The 19,783-nt window shown below is 46.9% G+C and overlaps 1 protein-coding gene and 1 long non-coding RNA gene across 13 annotated transcripts in view; one reads left to right on the top strand and one right to left on the bottom strand.

Moving 5' to 3' along the window:
* LOC135391779 (neuron navigator 3-like) overlaps positions 1–19,783 on the top strand; it is a 340,328-nt gene that overhangs the window by 60,445 nt on the left and 260,100 nt on the right. For all 10 annotated transcript variants that reach the window (XM_064622217.1, XM_064622221.1, XM_064622220.1 and 7 more), the window contains exon 2: positions 17,632–17,749. In XM_064622217.1, the coding sequence (XP_064478287.1) occupies positions 17,632–17,749 (118 nt within the window). The remainder of the gene's footprint in view (positions 1–17,631; positions 17,750–19,783) is intronic.
* LOC135391778 (uncharacterized) lies at positions 6,349–9,055 on the bottom strand. Of its 3 annotated transcripts, none has more exons than XR_010422099.1 (4): positions 8,147–9,055; positions 8,004–8,067; positions 6,588–7,927; positions 6,349–6,479 (listed from the first exon to the last, which is right to left on the bottom strand). It is a non-coding gene; the product is annotated as an uncharacterized LOC135391778 (long non-coding RNA). The 3 variants fall into 3 exon arrangements; XR_010422100.1 differs by having other exon boundaries at positions 6,349–6,673; positions 7,475–7,927; XR_010422098.1 differs by having other exon boundaries at positions 6,349–7,927.

Here is a 19,783-nt window from a genome sequence, read left to right as displayed (position 1 = left end):
TAAAACACAAAGACAACCGACATTTCCGCTTAAACGCGTCTACCTCTAACTTGTTTTGAAAATGTACCTCTTGAAGCAAGAGTATGTCGCACTTTAGGCTGTACCCGAGACTGACTACTTCGGCTTGCTTATTAGGGTTCTTCAAGCCCTAGACATTAAGTGTCAGTATACGCACTTCCATACTAGAATTGTAAGGCACCAGATGAGTCCGACGACGAACCCGAGAGCTGCCTCTCCGACCGGGACGCAGACTTCACTTCGCTCCTCTTCTTCTTCCAAGACGGACTGTCCCCGGATCCTGATGTCAAGTGAAGGCCATGCTTGCTCTTGCGATCTTGACAGGGCTTCTTGAATGTCAATTACCGTTCCATACTTACGCAACGCGTGCCCAAGAAGCTCTTTCCGCGGGAACAAGCACATTCTCAGACAAGTGACGATGGCAATGCTGGGCCCAAGGGGATGCACCGGCAAAATACGCCCGTTGACACGGACGCCTGCCAGCTGTGTATGGGAAACATTTATTCAGCGGGTGGTGTCGTTTCGATTCTATGTATTGGCATCGGAGCGGAAGACCAGCCACACAGACTGGCTCCCTCTAACGTTTCACACGGACTAAATTAAGGCTGCGTAGATGCCAACTCTAGAGCAATATGATCTCAAGATTAATATGTGTGCTGGACGTCACCATGCAACGAACGAATACTCGCGGAAAGCTGCGAACATGACAACGGCACACTCTACTTGGCCACCTAAAAGTGAAGCACATACGTACCTCTATCATCTTCAAAGAGGACCGAAGATGTCTGCCATCGTCTTGCAAAGTGCACAGCTCCCAACACAGCTCTCTCTACGAAGAAAGCGACGAACCCCTGCTCGAACGAGATTTAGCACTTTTGCTACACTACGTATGCGGCCACCTTGTGCTGCAATGCAACGAAAAATCCACACCTGACAGTTAATCTTAACTGCCAGAAGGAGGAACTGTTTCCTATCGCGATGCGGGACGGGAGGCTAAAAGAGCGTTTGAATGACAGCCCACCGAATGCGTGGCACTCCGAACAGGACTTCAACTTCGTGCCACAGCGTATCGGGCACAAGGCACTGATGAAACGCGTGTTCTGCTGTTTCGTGACAAGTACAGAATGGACAGAAAGGAGTGGCGACTCCGTACCGAGCCAGACGGTCCCGAAGCGGTAAAACGCCGTGTGCCAAGCGCCATTGCAGCCTAGCCCGACGTGCGTCCAGCCAGCCCGCGGTGACAAGACCTGACAAGCAACCTGTCGGGGCACACCAAGGCCCACAGCCGCCGGAGGCATGGGGAGAAGCTCCAAGAGGGATTTGTACAGACGCGTCACAGTTCACGTAGAAATGCGTTCACCAGGGTAGGACTCACACAGGCACCGCATGGAGGAGACGTACTCCCTGAGGTGGGGTGCGACAAACTCACATCGAGGCCTACTCTGCGAAAAAGCTGAAAACACCTGACATCAGGACCCAGGAGGAACTGTAACAGATCATGGGCAGGGTGGCACGGCTCCATGAGCACATCAAAAATACCTTTAAGACCAAGGGCAAGAAACTTGGTCTCCATATGTGGAACCCATAGGCCACCTCACTCCCGCTGCAGGCACATGCGGGCGCGTGACACCCATTCCACGCTGCCACGCCACATGAAACGAAAAGCTGTGCGAGTAGCAGCCACCAAGATCTGACGAGGGGGAATCACGACACTGCCATGGTACCAGTACTTACTGAAAAGCCATGAGGTGGCAAGACGGGCTCGACACGTGATAGGGAGCACCAAACCTCTGAGATCAGCGAGAACGGGGACACTGCGCTGGTGCACCCTCAGCCACGACGACGGCGACAGTCCGCAACTATTAAAGTTATACCCTAGTATGCGAACATCGTCTTTAACAGGAATGCCAAAGGGCGCAGGGCACGAAGGGGTAGCATTAAGGAAGAGCAAAACACTCCTCGCCCAAATAATGCGCCCATTTGATACGTTGCCATAGGCATCTAGAACACCTAACACAGCGGCAACAGAAGCTTTGTCTCTAAGTATTAGAGACAGGTCATCCGCGTACGCGAGCTGTAGAGCCAGGTAGTTTGAGCATACGTGAAGGGAGTAAAGTTGCAAGAGACTCCAAAAGTGGACTAAAGACCATGGCGTAAAGAGCGGGTGACAAAGGACAACCTTGCCGCACACCGGACTTTATCGGAAAATGGTCAGACAGAGCCCCATTTAGCCCAATTGTAGCTGAAGCTCCGGCGTACAGAGTTCTGATCCAGTCAGTAACCGTAACAGGGAAACCAAAAGCGTGCAGGACCTGGTACATGTACCCGTGGTGCACCCTGTCTAAAGCCTTCTCTTGGTCAAAAGAGGCCAAAACTGCGGGTTGGATACGACTATGAGCCAAATAAAGAGCATCACGCAACGCAGAAGCGTGGAGCTGGAGGGACCGTCCGGGGACAGCGCAGGCCGGCCATGGAGGAATAACAAGGCCCAAAACGGGAGAAATCCGCTGCAATAGTGCGTTAGAAATAATCTTTTTTTTTTGTATTGTTGTATTATAGTCCATATAGTCCGTTTTGTATTGCCAACTGTAGGTTGCGTAGCACAAGGCTGCGTAGTCCGTAGTCCATGTCCAGTGCTTAACTCTGCATACTTGCGAAATACGACCTCACAAAACCCAAGCAATGTCTGTACACCGTCCATGGAAGTTTCATATCGATAGTGTGCAGTTTGAATATCTCGTTGTCCCTCATACGTAGGGTAATAATAATAGAGAGTAGATTTATACATAGGGTGACATGCTGCACGTGCCGCAGTGCAGGACTGCGGATAATTCCAACCACCTGTGGTTCCCTTGACGTGCTCCGGAAGTCTGCGACACACGGTGCTGGAAGCAATGTTCACCTCCCCCACATTGTTACCGTCCTCGGATTCGCATTTGTAAGGTTTCACTCTACGCTTTCTAAGATTTTACAGTTGTCTCTGCTGAAGGCACCACGTGATCTCCACGATCTCCACGCCTATTGTGATGCTGAAGCCTTTGAAAGAGTGACTTTTCTTACTGTTGTAATGTTAGTCGTAGAACACAGTAGTGTATAAAAAGCACAGCCCTAAATAAATCATACGTGATGCTAGAGAAGGAAGACAACAACAACTGCGTGGGGGGGGGGGGGTGATGGTGAAAGGGCTCGCCTTGTCGGCCTTACGTATGTGGGCAACTTTACCACTGACGCCCTGGGGAATGTGCGTCCTGGGCCGACTTCTAAGAGAACTGCTCCGACATACGTCTGAAAATGTCTGAGAAATATCCAGGAGAACTCCAACCCCGGCACCGGCATTCGAACCCGGGTATCTCCCAGTCTCGACGTGACATGGCCAGCACGCTAACCACTCAGCCACAGGAGCTGGTGGCAACTGCCTGCACGCAGGGTTATCCTGTGTTCTTCCCATACATTAGCGCCTTGCGTTCCGTGGGCGTAACACCGTTCTTCCCGCTCCATTAACCTTTCCAGTATCCGTTTATCCACATGCGTGGCATCCCCACGGAATAGTGTAGTGGAAGAAAATGGAAGCACAAAGAAGTGTTCAAGGAACCGGAATATTTCTATGAATGGAATATCTGTAATACGATACAGAACTCCTCGCGGCAGAGCCACAGCTAGAATGTACTCCGTAGATAGAAGAAAAGACACGAGCTTGAGCGCTCGCGTTCGAATTGCATCGCACAGCTATGTCCCTTTAGGCTACTTGCGCTGGAATATTCTGGTGTGCATCGCTCGTGTGAACACCCGGCGTACAGAGAACAAGGATGAAACACGGCTCACAGACTCCACATCCAGGCGTGTAATACGTTAACGAATCCCTGAGTGATGGAATGAACAGTCACAGGGCGAAGATTTAAGAGGCGAAATAACTCACCCAGAAGAACACGGGCAACTGTGACCGCGATAACTCATGGGAGCACGCGTAGAGTTCAACCGGGGTCGCTTCCGAGTCCCGTGTTTGTTTTCGGCACACGGCGAGAGCTTTGTTCGCCTTGCTTAGACGTCGTTCGTTCACTCGTCCGTGACGATTACGTTGCCCGAGTGATGTATTACATTGTGCTTGTCGGTGCATTCTGGCGTATTCGGCAAGCCGGAAGTCTTGCTTGGCCTCCTTCTACGCGCCGAGATTGAAGAAAATAATATTTAAAAAAAAAGATTGAGCGCTCTAGGCGATTTAAACCAATGGAGTGCTGTTACCAATCGGATATCCTAGTTGCCAGTGTTCGTTTTCATTTTGAGTATTTAATTATTAAGGTAAAATCGATTATCTTATTATTAAAATAGTGACTTAATGAAGCAATGGGGAGACATTTAACATTACTCGTTCGTCAGGATATTAATCAGGAGTCACCATGCAAAATATTTTCCCCTGCATCGTCATTGCGAACTCAAATTCGCCAAACCGAAAACAGTGGGAGGATGCTGTTGCGACCTGCTGGCTCGATGCTCTCGTGACCGATGATAAGTTCGTCGTGCCTTTCTTCTCTTATATCCCCGACACACGGACACGTTTGAACTCCTTTAGGCCGGTTTCACACTAATAATCGGCGGTTTAATATCATAATCGCCACTATAGGCCGGTTTTACAATGATGGTAATGGTACTGTGAAGTTACACGTGAGGTCTGCGGGGACAAATTTACGTGTAACTTCACGGTACGTCGGTGTTTTTCACGGAGGCAAAACGGACCCATTGGAATACGGGACTCTATTGCCCTTTGGTTCTATTTTTGAAGCAAACAGACGAAACATATGGTTGTGTGAAAGCGGCCTTACACAAAGGGACACCTAACGGAAAGGCGTTGCGTGATGTGACACACGACCAAGACCTACTAGATTATAGAGACCATGTCATAATCGACAAATCCAATGAGGAGACCATCCGCACGATCCGCTAGGGGCGCTACTCATCGGCCCGCGAGATCTGCATCACGATTGGACGATGGAAATTTGAATTTTGATCGCGGAGAAGCAGACGCAGGATTACCGGAGCGGACGACAGCAACAGTTCCTATGAAAACGCGTAGAATGATGATAATAATCAACCTTAGAAAGAAGCATCTCTCGTGGGACATCCACCACTTGTACAAAATACTAGGGTAAGCTGAAGTACAGAGTACACTCTGAGAAAAAAGGGAGTCAAAAACACTCCTTTGTCGGGGCAAAAAGCTGTAACTCCCAGGTGCAAAATTTTAGGCTTCTGAGGAGTTACCTTAACTCCAGGACAAGAGGGAGTAAGGTTAAAAACCCACAGCGGAGTTCCGTTAACCCCCTGTTGCGGAGTATATGAAGCACCTCTGAGGGAGTTGAGCTAAACCCTGTCACAGAGTATAATAAACACCCCCCATGGTGTAGGGTTCAACCTGTGACAGAGTATACTGAACACCTCTGACAGAGTTGGGTTAATCCATATGCTGGGGTATGATGGACCCCTCCAATGGTGTTGGGTTAACCCTTGTCACAGAGTATATTAAACACCTCTGATGGACTCAGGTTAAACCATGTGATGGAGTACACTAAACACCTTCAATGGAGTTAGGCTAACTCCCATGGAAGAGCATACTAAAAGCCTGTGAGGGAGCTTATCAAACACTTGTGGGGGAGTATATGAAATGCCAGTGAGGGAGTATAGTAAGCTCTGATGATGGAGTTATGTTAACCCCGATAGTGGAGTCCAACTAACCCCCAATAGACGATATGCATAAATCCCAGGCGCCAGTGCGATGCAGTGTCTTGGGAGCCTGTTCATTCCCTGGCGCTTCCTTCTCCTTCCTGATGGCATCAGGTTCGGAATGAGGGAGAGAAGGATGGTGCCAAAGGAACGAACAGGCTCACAAGATGTACCGCATTGCACTGGCATCTGGGATTTATGCATATCGTCTATTACAGGGTGAAAATAAACCTCTAATGACGACTAGCTTCCTCAAATTCTTCCAGGACGCACAGCATGACCCTACAGTGCACTCAAAAGCACCACCGCAGTCTTTAATTTTGAAAGAACGTTCCCAAGCAGCACAAAGGACCGGGGCGAAGCCGGTCCAGCATCGGGAAAGAATCCTACAAAGTCGGGGGCATGCCACCAGCCGATACCGGTCCTTCCTCCAGTTTGCAACACCGGGATGATTAAGGACCGACATCGGCAGCAAGTATTCGGTCCCAGCAGGTCCCCGGCGGATCCCCGATAATGCTGGCAGGGGCTCCCCCCATGCATATTTACCCCCCCATGCATATTTTGGCATTAATATGCTTATTTTTAATAATTACAATAATTTTGAGTGTAAACAGTGTGTGTAGAGCCCAACATTTTATTTTCGGAGAGGAAATAGACTGACACAACACTTGGAGCACCTCAATAGACTAAACGACGAGTGGTGTACACTAAGCAGTCTGCCTGCATCATCCAATGCATGCCAATTGTGTCTGAAATGAAAAACAAAAAAAGAGGGGTATACAGAAATATGCAGCATGTCCGCATAACTACTGTCATTGCCAATGTAGCCTGAAAAGAAAAGGGTGGAAATGGTCTACCGTAATATCCAGCCTGCCTGCGTAACCACTGGCCCTTCAATGGTGTCTCAAAAGGGGGGGGGAACGTACACAGTAAGAGGTGGTCTCTGAAAGGAAACAAAAAAGGTATGCAGTAGTAGGCAGTCTGCCTAACCACTTGCACTTCGGCAATGGCCCTGGAAGAAATGAACGGCTTGTAGCATTAATATTAGACGTAACGGTAAAATTGCTGCATGGTGGGAAATGGTATACAGTAATATGCAGCCTGCCTGCGTAACCACTCGCACGTCAACAGTGTCTCAAAAGAAAGAAAAAGTATACAGCAAGAGGCGGTCTGCCTGTCCAAGTGGTGGTGCCTCAAAGAAAACGAAGTTATGCAGTAATAGGCAGTCTGCCTATCTGCTCACGCTTCAGTACTGCCCAGACACAAAAATGAATGGCATGTAACATAAGACGTAACGAAACAATTGCTGCACTTCAGCACAAAATAGTATGTGCACGGTACGTGGAATGAGCTTTATCAAAAATGGTAAAATGCACAGCGTAGGGATTACGAAACTCAAGAGTTACCAAGAGAAAATTTAAATTATGAAAAAATGACAAAGCCAACGACTGGGAGAAATGCAAGTCCAGGAAAGAGAAAATAGTTCACATCCAGCGCCTTTGGTGCAAATGACTAGCAATTACTACAACGAAAACTGTAAAAAATGACAGCTGACCGGGACTAGAGCTGACAGTCAATGGTGTGCGCATATTCAGCGTTCCTTCACAAAAACGTCAATAAGCAAAAAAAAAACATGGTCAAGGAGAAGCATCCCTATTGAAAAAAAAAGCGACATCAGGTCTGATGTTAACATCACAGCTGCTCTGATGATGTTAACATCAGAGCTGCGCTGGCTGATGCTCACATCAGAGCTGTCTTGATGCTGATGTTGACATGAGAGCTGCATTGATGCTGGTTATGGCAATCTTGAAAATGCTGCAGTCTTGGTTTACTGAAATGTTCTGCAAAGAAAGCCCCTCATGCCTGCGGTATATGAACCCTCACGAAACAGGAGATAGCAGCAACGAATCACTTCACCAGAACAATTCACCACTCCGGAGTACGTACCTTTTAACGCATATCCATTTATCATCAACATACCTAAGCGTTGAACTCACGGGGGCACAAAAACTGGTAATGATCGAACGGTGAACAACAGCGCAAAAGAGCACACCTAGGTCCTCATTTCCGGTCCAACTTGTCCTTCTTCCGAAAAAGCACTTCTAAGCGTTGTCATGGCCAGCAAGAGTCCCCACTGCATTTGAACACGGTGCTTGAGTTTCTCTTGCTGAAGGCCGCTGCGTCATACACGCTGAACCTGCAAGAAATATCGTTCCAGAAAATACGATGGCAGGACACCTATATGTAGAGCAGTGTAGAGACATATGACATACCGTCTGCACAAAGTACACAGTCGACTTCACTTGGCGTTCTATCTCCCTGTCGTTGCGCAGATCCCTGCAAATAGAGTAAAACGAACAATGAGAATGCATGGCGCAGTCGAACATATTACTTCAGAGTTATATTAATTACACACCTGAAACGGCAATAATCCTGAAGGCGAAGAACGATTTGGCTTCACATGCAAGGTAGCGTCTTCACTCTTTGACATGTCAAACGAGACCGACTGGTTTGCTCGCGGTTAGAAGAAACGCTTCCACTTACAGACAGTTGCAATATCAGACGGGTTGCAAGAACGACAGCACCAGGTGAGAACAACAATACAAAGCCTCTAAAACGCTTTAGACTTGCTGGAACGCTCGCAATTACGCGAACTACACGCGGCGACGAGAAACGACCGTTACAGCAGCCAAAGCGAAGCCAACAAGAACAGCGCATGCGCGACAGGCAGCGCGCAGCGCTGGCTGGTGGCATGGAAGACAAGCGACGACGCGCGAGCGAGCGCGGGTGAGCCTGTGTTGAAATGGGCATGGAGCCAACATCTCCGCGCAATGGCTTGGCGGACGAAATATGACGACGGGTAGAATCGTACTACCTCTTGAGATTGTGGCCGTTCCAGGATCTTTCAGAAATGCTGCTGTTTTCATAAGAATCCCTGAATGTTGTGTTTGAAGCAAAATTGCAACATGAGATTGGCCAAAGCTAAGGTATTAGTTAGTTATGATTGTGAACAGATCGGCAGTGCAACCTGACAGTGAGAGATCAATAGAATCAAAAACAACAAAACACTCACTGTTTTGCCGACCCTTTCTCTAGTGTTCTTTCTTTCTTTCTTTTTTTTTTGTTTGTTATAATGAAGGAAAGCAAGGTTAAATGCTACATTTTTCTTGACTGTGTGCGATGGTGTACATCGCAGGTTCCTCATGTGCCATGAATCTACTTAAAAGCTGCTGATGGTGGCAGGGATTCACATTTATAACAGTGACCAGAATGCGGCAGGAGTACTTTTGAGGCACTCTGGCCACGTTGACCACAAAACGGCGTTCCATACTCCCCCCGAACCAAACTTTGCAAAACTTGTTGCTCAGAAACATTAAGAACACACACGCCGGCCATTTGCACCCAGCAATGACAACCAAAACAAAGATGATGGCGATGGCAGTCGCGGTAGCCCAAATGCAGGGAGCTCCAGCGTAGTCTTTGCGGGTTTCGGTGCAGCGGTTTTCGTCCGATCAGTTCGACTTGCTAAAGCTCTCTTCGTTTCGTTTCACGTGAGTTTTTCGATTCGGGAGATTCGGTCGTTTCGTTCGGGCGTGGCCGACTCTTCCCGAGTATCTTGTACTTGCGTGCTTTGCAGTGAGGCTCCATTAATACTTCTGTTCAGGGTGCTGCGTGTGCATGTTTTCCGTCATACAACACAACACAACACAACACATGAAGTGAACTGCAGCCCAATGTTTGAAAGAGTTACCTCATACCAGACAGCCAAATTCCTTCCTGAAGGGATGCTTCACTGTCTCGTACAGCTTGGGACAAAAGTTTCTGAAACACGGGTGTTTTGTATTTCACTTCTCTACGCCTCCCCTGCGGCCTAAGGGGAACACTTGTTGAACAGAATCCCCAAGGATTCTGCTCAACAAGCATTTCCCAAAGGTGGCTGGGAAAAGTCCAATACAGAAAACCCGTGTTTCAGAAACTTTGTCTCGAGCTGTACCATCCGATCACGTGTTACCGAATCTGCATAAACATCGGGAGACGAGCGGGAAGAAATACTTAGCCAGTACACCACAGCAGATCGGGACGTTAACGGGGATCCATCGGGAAAGAATCCTGGCCGGGACGCAAATGGGAATCTATCGGGAAAGAATTCTGACCAGGACACGAACGGGGATCTATCGGGAAATAATTTTATGTAGTTTCCCTCTCCCTCAATTCTTCCCCCTCACATAGTCGGGAAGCAGTCGGGCTCGTGACGGCGATATCGGCCACCTCGAACCCATCATCCCCGTTACGTTCCCAGCCGAATCCCAGTCCTTTGTGCTGCTTGGGTTTATTTAGTAGCCTCACCGTGAGGAAAATATCACAAGACAGCAGATACAGGTCTCAAACTCACTCGTATGGTATACATATCAAATGACCTACTTTCCTTCCACTTGGTTCATGCATGCTACAGATGCACAGAACAGACAAGAGGTCACATTTTGGGAAAATTGTTTGAAGTACGAGACAAACACGAAATGCTGCTATTATGTTGAGCCAAGGAATTTTCTTTTCGTCTACTCTCCTTTGCACGCTTCCCATTTGAATTTTTTCAATTTGAACCCTGTCCCAGGGAAAGTAATAAGCTTCACATTGAACAGCCAGAGCAGAGGTACTTGCAGTAAGTCAAACCTGGTTCGCGCCATTCTCGTCCATTCTCAGGATTGGCGGCAACCCGAATTCTGGGAACGGGGACAAAATCTCGTCGGCGTAATATCGAAACCTTTATGTCATATGCAAGACAGCGACACAGTAATCGTGAAACAGGTTGCGCACCTTGCTAAAAGGCACTGCACTGAAAATCACGACAGAGCACAGTTTCGGTTTCTTTCTCATAGGCTACCATGTATAATTTTTTATTCGCCAGGGGAACAACAGAGATTAGAGGTAGGTGTGTGCTCCGTATTTTATTAAGTAAGTTACACGTCGAGGTAACCGAATCTGCTTGCGCACTTGCAAAAATTCTAACCGCTTTTCGCGAAAACGCGTTGTTAAGGAGCATTGCAGGGGAAGCACGCTTCCAGGCGAAATTGGCCGCCGATCCTGCTCGTTTATTATACTCTCATGACGGAGTACAGAAAGGGTCGAAGGAGTTACGATAACAGCAAGACGGAGTAACCGCGAGCGTGGGACTTTTCAATGGAGTTATCTTGACCCGGTGGGAGTAAAATAAACTTTTACTCCTGCTTAACTCCAGCTTGACTCCCTTTTTTCTCAGAGTGTACTGTGGATTTTGAGGAAGCAGTAGCCGGGCCGATGAGTAGCGCCAACGCTAGTCTCCAAATGCGGCGCTGGGAAGGGGTACGTTTGACATGGTCGCTATAATCTAGTAGGTCGTGCACACGACAAAGGAGAATCTCCTTTTACGAAGCGGTCCTTTTGGGAATCTCAGATCGGCGATCTCGTTTTCATCTGTAAAGTCGTATGGCGTGGCCTCGAACGGAGGGCGATACAACTACAATATTCTCGAACGAAAGCTAGAACGTGTTTTCATTTTTCAACTACTCGAAGTCTGCGTGCAGATATTGCAGTTGCAGTACGTATTGTGAATTCATTGCTGGTATTATTATTATGTTTGCTGTTACTGTTATTTAACAACCTGACCGTTAGATCTTACTGTTTATCTTTGGGTATATTTTTCGAACGAAACACCAAAAGGAGTTCGCTTTTGCCGTGTGTCACCGGCACGAACTCTTTAAACGAAGGTGTCCTTTGCAGCTGTAAAGGACACGTAATCGAAAGGAGTACAAACGTGCCTGTGCCTGTGTGTCAGGGAGTATGCGCTCGCGCGATTCTTATACCCGTTCGAGCTGCGCCGGTCTGCGTCACGAGTCACGTGCCAGAAGAATATGTTACGTCACGATGTACCCTTCCTCCTTCCCTCGTTTTCCGTTACGCTCTTTCCAGGTGTAGAGGATTTGTTAAAGGTGCGCAGAAGAGAGGCAGATTGGAGACCGCTGCACTCGTATTTTTTTATGAGCCCGGAGGAGCTCTTTTTTTTTTTTTCGTTGCAGACCAATCCGCAACCAAAAAGCAAAAACATAAAAAGAGTTGAGGTCGCCTCAGTGCAGACTTCTACAATAACTTGAATACCGTATCTAAGTTGCGTATATCATAAATACTTTAAAATGTCAGTACGTATTTAGCACTCCAACTGAAATACCTTTTTCTGTAACTTCTACTCTCATTTTCCAAGTGACTTTGAAGATACTTCTCTCTGTGTTGTTTCTGGGTGGCACGGAGGTCAAGCGAGAGATTCTGTTTTGTCTGGGCAATGCTCTTTGCGCTGGACACTCAACTGTTTTCTCAGTGTAAAGTCTTCGTCACCGAGGTCACTCTTATCCTACATAGCGTAACATTCACTCCTTTTTCTTTTCTTTTTTACGACAGCGTAAATGTTATGCTTTAGCGTCTGAGATACTATTTGGGACCAGACCTGCAAAAATTACTTTCCCAAAGTAAATGAATCAGGATTACAATTACTGAAAAAAGTAATTGCATTACACTGAATTATATTCACAAAGTTGACTGCAACGGGGAAACGACGTGCAAACTGCAAGATTTGATGTACATGTTTATTGCACATGTTCTGAAAGATGGTGGTAGTTGTGCTTGTGGTAGAAAAACAAGTTGGAAAAGTCTTACACAAGGACACGTCTCTTGCCATGTTAAAGAAACACCGAACACCACAGTCAAAAGGCTTTCTTTCTTCAGGTATGTGAACAAAGTGCAGATCGTGAGTGCAGCTTGTTACGTCCAATGGCTTTCAAGAGTAAGGTATTCTTGAAGTTCTTGTCTGTAAGGCTGCCACGTCTCCTTGTCATAACAAGCCACCAACCGAAAACAGACGCTCCACTGGTGCACTGCTGGGCAGCCCAACATTGTACTTCATGAACACCTCGAGCACACAAGGAAGATCTTTCAAGCACTCTAACGACTCTGAAGTGCGGTCGATACCCACAATTCATACTCCTTTTCCCATGGCGCAAGAGTTTTTCTCCTGCCACATTCAAATGTAAATAAACTGTACCGAAAAATGTACCGATCTGAATCGAGTCTTTGGGTAATCACTGTGCAAAAAAGAAACCCAGATAGCGTTCAAAGTAATTCCGGAAGTAATTCAAAATGCGTTACGCGTTACTTGTAAAAGTAATTCAATTACAGTTAAAATTACATAAAACAATGTAATTCCGGAAGTAATTAATTACCAAGAAAGTAATTAATTACAGTCATTCAATTACTTGTAATTAATTACGTTACAGGTCTGTTTGGGACATCCACGTCCCTCTTCGGTAGCATGTAGCGCCTCCGGTTTGGGAGCATGCATGAGGCGACGTGTGGCCCTGAAAGGTATGCGGGGTGTAGCCATTGAGACCCCTTTCTGGCAGGATAGAAGACATCTGCCGAAAGCCGTAGCGAGATAGGGCACGCAAAATATTAATACCTCTATATATGAGGGTAAAGCAATTTAGCGGTAAGGAGAAAAACGACAGTAAGTTCTGTCGTTTCTGTAGAGCATTCGTTCGCACCTGTACAGTAATTTCGAAAACAGCTTGTTCCCGCAAGCTAATCAAGCATTTTCGTAATGCCACTTTCAGCTTTACGCTCTTTGTATTTCTTTCATAGCTAATTCCAACTGTGACGTCTTGAAAGTAACGAGCAACTTTTAAGCGCCTTCAATATTCTATCTTGGATGCTGTTCAAGATTGGGTATTTGAGTACTGTACTCAGCTATAACGTAACTCAGCTATAAGCTAGCGTTTTGTGTGTATCTTGTACGACCCTGCCTTCGTGCTCCTTTAAAGTATATACGAAGTGTCTGTTGTTGTAGAGTGTCGTTATAAGTTGTGCAGTGACTTAACGTCCGACGTACTTTGCTGAAAACACGTACCCTTGAAGAGTTGTCTCCAACAATGCACGCTTTGTGTAACTTTTTTTCGGATGTAGGAGAGTGCCCGCGAAGTACAGGTGCCGCGATTGCAGACAGCACGTCTGCGACCATAACGCATACGTGCACACCATCACCTAATATTTTAATATGTCTACTTAATAAATTATGCAAAACGAAAAAATACTGGCAACTTGAGTACGCGACTGCTCACAACAACGTCCACTTAGTTTCATTCACGTACTGTCTGTCACCTTTCTTCAAACAAGCTTCAACAAACAAACAAACAAACATTCAAGCTTGGACGCCGCTCTCTCTCCGTTTCAGGGCGCTGCTTTTAGTTCTGTAACTATATGCTATGTTCTAAAATTGTGTTCGGTGTTTCGGCACGCTGTGTATGTATCTACGGGAGGGCGCCGGTGTGGTAATATCGTCGGAGCCAAGCGGATATCCACCCGAAATCTTGGTTTGCGCATAGGTTGCTCGCGTTGCGGTTTACGGATCACACACAGTCAATTATGCAGATTTGTAACCTCTCTTTTCATGAATTTTCATTATGGCGGTGCATATGTACTTTAACCATGAGTGCCACGTCTTAATTTAACATCGATGTTTCATGTGCATTCTTGATTATGTTATTGTATTCTGCTTTGTGCACATAAGTTTCCTTGGTCTTGGTCGTTGTGTGAACTATTAACTTCTGGAACGAACAACGTTGTTTTTAAATATGTCCCGGGGCACGTTGTAATAATATCTGACAGCTTTAAATAGACGCCGCCTCAAGTCAGTTATCTGATGTGTATAACTGTAAATGCAGTACATTGGTTTCGATAACATTTCTGTAACTAAATTACTTTCTGAATCTTGTAAGTATAAGCAGCTTTTCTGAATAGCTTATGCAGCTCTGGCCTCGTGTCATCACGTTTTCACATGCAACTGAAGTTGGTCCGGAAAGATCCCGTCGTCATTCATGTAGATGTTGTTGCTTCGGACCGCACAGTTCCCCTGAGCACGGTCCCTCCCTGAGGAACATGTCGCCATGTCGACCAGACAAACAGCTCGACAATAACGGCATATTTTCTATGTCCACTCTTCCTCCCTGTGGCATACGATGACATAGCCGACATATGTATGCTGGGCCAGATTGTTGTGCATACAGTTATCGGAACGCTCAGCCCCTCCACACGATTAACCGAACGGTGCCGAATTAACCGAACAGAACAAAAGACACCCAGGTGATTATACAGCAATACATAAACAACGCTGCGACCTCTCTCTTGTGTTTCCTAGTTCACTTGTTAGGTGGCAAGTATTGGCACACAAGCGGACATTGTTTTCCTACTTGATGGCAGTACATGCGGACATTGCACAGATGAGATTTGTCTGATTGAGTAGCGCGATGCGTTGCTGACGCATCCGAAGTTCTCCGTCGTTCTACACTTGATGATTTCCTGCTGCATACGGGTAAAACCTGTGTCTAAGTTCCTCTTCAGATTAGTCCGGCTCGGGGTAATCCGCTGCATGTGTTTCACTCGTTTCCGCGGATTTGGCCCATTTCCGGCTGGCTCGTGAGAAACGGCAACTGGCTAAGCCGCACGATGTCCCGTTTCGTGATGGATAAGCGACCGTCTCCCAGGGGGAGCCTCTTGCCGTGCGCTGTCGTCTGCTTTTGAGAGAGGCGTCGCAGACGATGATGCTCGAATGTGTTTGCTTGAGTGACGACCGGGGAAATGTGCAAAAAGAAAAAAACGTTTTCGTAGCTTGATGAAGATCTTCCTTTTCGGTTGTCATGCTTGAGGTGGACCTCCTCTGTGAAATCATCTTGGATTTTCTCTCTCTCTCTCTTTCTGTTTTGTTAAAGTGTCTGCAGATTAAAACATTATAGTTTATTTCTTATTATAAATAGACCTCACTCAAAGACACAGTGCGCAATATAGACAGCGAACATGACGCGCTTCCACGAATTTTCGAAAGAATCACAAAACTTCATAGTACGCACCTTTCATGTCTCGACACTCCGCCTCACGTTGGAAGGCTGCCAACAGCTGCGGTGGGCAGGCGGTAATCGGACTTCGAGGGACAATGTGGGCAGACGCCATGGTAGATTGGGGTCCCCATGTCTTGTCCTAACACTACTCAAAACTATAAATTATTTTTACCGTACTATGGGCGTCGGATAATGAGAGTATACTTTGGGAGAATACAGTATGAGACATGTAGATTGCTTTCGCATAAATTAGGTAGGGTTCTGAAGACAAGTTATTTAATTCCCAAGGCACTTGAAGCGACATGTAATGTAACATTAATGGCACATCAATGTAGCATTCTTTCGGATAATGTTCGCATTCAGTTGGAAAAATAGTTGGAATGCCGGACACGGATGAACAACTTGAACATCTTACTAGCTGAAAGAACGCAGTTTGGCATGCATGCTGCGAAATGCTGTTGCAGCGCTGTACCCCAGCGAGCTACCCTTCAACATTCGGAATGTACTGCAGTCGATGATCGCTACGTCCCTTGCTGAAGTTCTTCGAAGGACTTATATCACTCAGGAGTCCACGAATATAAAGAAATGAAGGCTCATCGCATTACATCGCGTACTGTATCCTCAACGCGGATGTACAAGCTCGGCCGTACTTGCGTAATTCACTTTGCGTTGCGTGTACTGGTCCTAAGCTCCGTTCAGCGTGATCATTTAAGCGTCAGGGTTAGCGTTAACATTTAAGAAGGATAGCGAGATGACGTGTTAAAACCACGATCCACGGTTAGCATTCGATGGCAATAGAAAGCACATTACTGTTGGCTACTGACACTAATCCGATATGACGGCGACAAGGTTAAGGAGGACAAAGGTTAAGGTATAAATGAAGAAGGGCCGTACGAGCCTTTGCAAAATAACGCGTGTCATTACCTGTCGTATTTCTCTTTTACGTGTACTCCGGTTACATAATGGGATACGCCGATGTCAATATAACGCAGATTCTTCATAAAAGAGGCTGTGGCCCATGTGACAGCTGCGGATCCGCTCCTGCAGTCGCAGCGGGCAACCTCCCTGTGACGTACTGTGACGCGTATTGCAGCGCCACCACACTAGAGCTCCCTATAGCGAGGTGGTGCTATACACTGACGCCATTCACGCGGAGTTGGGCGTGTCGAGCAGCCACGCTGAGCCATTGTACAGGGAAATTGTACGCGGTAGGAGTGCAATAGGCAGGAATGCCCCGGCCAGGGGGCGCGCTCAATCACCGTGTGCAGCGCCGCTGGCGGCAGTGACGTAACTAAATCTCGTGACTGCCGTTCCTCCAACTATACAAGATGTCCTAGAAAACGTGTCATTGAATTCTAATGAAAAAAAATTGCGCGGCACCTCGAATCATGCGGTCAACGGCATTTGTTCTTACTAGGTTTTCGCCACCTCCTGATGTGCATATCATGTAACCTAAGTTTAATTATGTAAATTTTTGCGAAGTGAACTCGGAAATTTGCCAAGTAAAGATCACTTTTTTTACCCCACCAGTGTGAAGAGTGTACCCAATTTACTCAAATTCATGATAATTGAGAGTGATATTGAGGGTCTACCCTATCGGGAAAAATAGCCGAACACCATGCTTCTCGTAATACATGAGTGTAACGCGCGAGAACTTTTTGAGCGCAATCGCTGTCAGTCCGACGAAACGAGGTTGGAAACCCACCCCACAGGGTGATAACAGAAAAAGTGACAGCTCCTGAAAGTGGGAGGGGGAAGGTATGGTCCCAGCCGAAGCAGGACGCGATAAGCCATACCTGTGTTATCTCTTCCTACCATGCCCTATGCAAGGTAGGGCACCTACAGGCCACCTGCATGGTAGGGCACCTACCATGCCCTACCATGCTAGAATGCTCCTCGCATTCCTGTTCTGTTATCCTGAATACGCCCTTCCGCTTGACTGTATTTTGTATTTCTCATCATGTTCCTTATCTTTTATGCTTTTCAGATCTATACGGATTGGGCCAATCACTACCTTGAACGGAGCCGCTACAAGCGTTACATCCAAGACCTTCAAACGGACGTCTGCGACGGAGTCCTTCTTGCTGACGTCATCGACGCTGTCGGTATGACATCAACTCCTACACGTTACTCTCTTTGGCTCAGTTGGTAGCGTGTTCGCCTTCTGATCCCGAGATCGCGGGTTCGAACCCGGCCGAGGACGCCAGCAACTTGGTAGCAGGGTACAAGTTGCTTAGACACACCGTCTTCCGCGAGGGACGTTAAATACGGGGTGCCGTGTGGTGAGCTTTCATCGCACGTAAAGGAACCCCCAGGTGGGCCAAAGCAATCCACAGACCGACTGCTGTGGCGTCGCTCATGATTTCAGTTGTCTCGCGACGTAAACCCCCAATTATTAAAAAAAATTATTTTGCCATCGCCATTATATTGTCTGCTGCGACAGATCGTGCCATGATCTACATTTGAAAACACCTGCGCTCATTAAGCCAAGGACGTCTCGCTGTTTACAGATGAGGTTGCTGAAGTTAAATACGTAGGAAATGAACCCACAAACAAAGTCGATGACGACAAAGCTGTCGTCTGAAATCGCGGTTATCAGCGACTACCCTTTCACTGTAGCCTGTGCACAACGAAGTGAACAGCGCTGTCTTATTCGCACGAGGCAGCACTGCAAGCCTTTCTGGACAGTGTTTCAAGTGTTCCAGTACGGGGGCCGTAATGATCTCTCTCCAAGTTTTGGAGCGACATCATTACAGTCTGCGTACCGATGACTGACGACTATTCAGGATGCACTATATACCTCTGGACAGGACAACTCCCGCAGGTCATCTCCGCCCACGGATCCTAGGACATATGTGATTGGCTTAGATATGGGCGCATAGCGCATCCGATTCGCAACGTGGTGCACCCACATACTTCAAACTGTTGCTTGCAGACTGACCACATTGCGAAGACAGCCTTCGGAGACGACGTGCTTGTAGATCATATTTGCCCGCTTTTCAAGCAAACATGTACAATAGACGCTCAAACAGAACGTTCGAGCCGGCTTCCCCGTCTGCGTGGTGTCCGCCACGTTCCCGTATGCCCCCGTCTCAATCGGACGGCATTATCTGCTGGCGGAGCAACACCTCTGGCCGTTGGCAAGGCCGTTGGTCCTTGACGAAGCAAGTGTCAGGACTTGTCCTCTAGCACGGCGTCCTTTCGTTATTCCGTTATACGGGATAAACGCGTGACTTTCCGGCAATTCGTTCCGAATTCCCGCATGAAGTTCAATCGCAGCGTTTATTTAGAATCCCAGGCAACGAAAACGGTTTTCACGTGCCGTGATGTGATATCTCGAGTGCGCCAACTTAAAAATAGGATAATTATAGCGAACGCTACGTTTAGTTCAGTATCGGGGTACAGGTGCGATACTAGGTGAAGAAGACACGCTTCGGACGATTGGTGTTGGTCACAGCAATGAAATGAAACGTGTACTGCCGCTGAGCATAACTCGTCTCCTACAACATTGGACAGCGTCAAGCAGATCAATCAAGGTGGTGTCATGTTTCCTCACAAGTGATAAATTCACAACCTTAGATAGTTAAAATAATCGTACTAATGAAGATAATTGGGAGCACGTTTGCACGTATAAGGTGAGTCATGCCTATATGTGCGCGCCGACGTGCTGCGTAACATATAGGACTGCGCGATGATCTCGACCTCCTGGAGGTCCTTCGAGAGGCAAAAAATTCTGTGACGATTCAGCGGTAAATGCGAGATAAATGCGCTAGCATGAAGCGCATTTTCCGGGTTAAACTCGACTTCCGGTTGTCCACTTCCGGTCTAAACCCGATTTCCGGTCTTCCACTTCCGGTCTAATCTCACTTCCGGTCTATACTTGACTTCCAGTTCGACACTTTCAATTACTATATGTAAATCCATTTAATTAACCTTTAATTAGCCTCAGTTACTTTCAACTACCCTTTAATTAGAGAAGGTAACCATAGGTTACCCGAGGTGCTTTGAATTTCATTTAATTCGCTTCAATTACGTTTACTTGCTTTAATTACTCCCAATTTCCGTTTAATTTAGGTTAATTACCTTTAATTGCCTCCGTGTTATTTGCGTTTGCTTTCGGTAACATTTATTTTCATTTA

This window comes from Ornithodoros turicata, chromosome 4 (genome assembly GCF_037126465.1).
Source record: "Ornithodoros turicata isolate Travis chromosome 4, ASM3712646v1, whole genome shotgun sequence".
In the NCBI taxonomy this organism is placed as follows: Eukaryota; Metazoa; Arthropoda; class Arachnida; order Ixodida; family Argasidae; genus Ornithodoros; species Ornithodoros turicata.
This window is presented reverse-complemented; position numbering and strand designations above follow the sequence as displayed.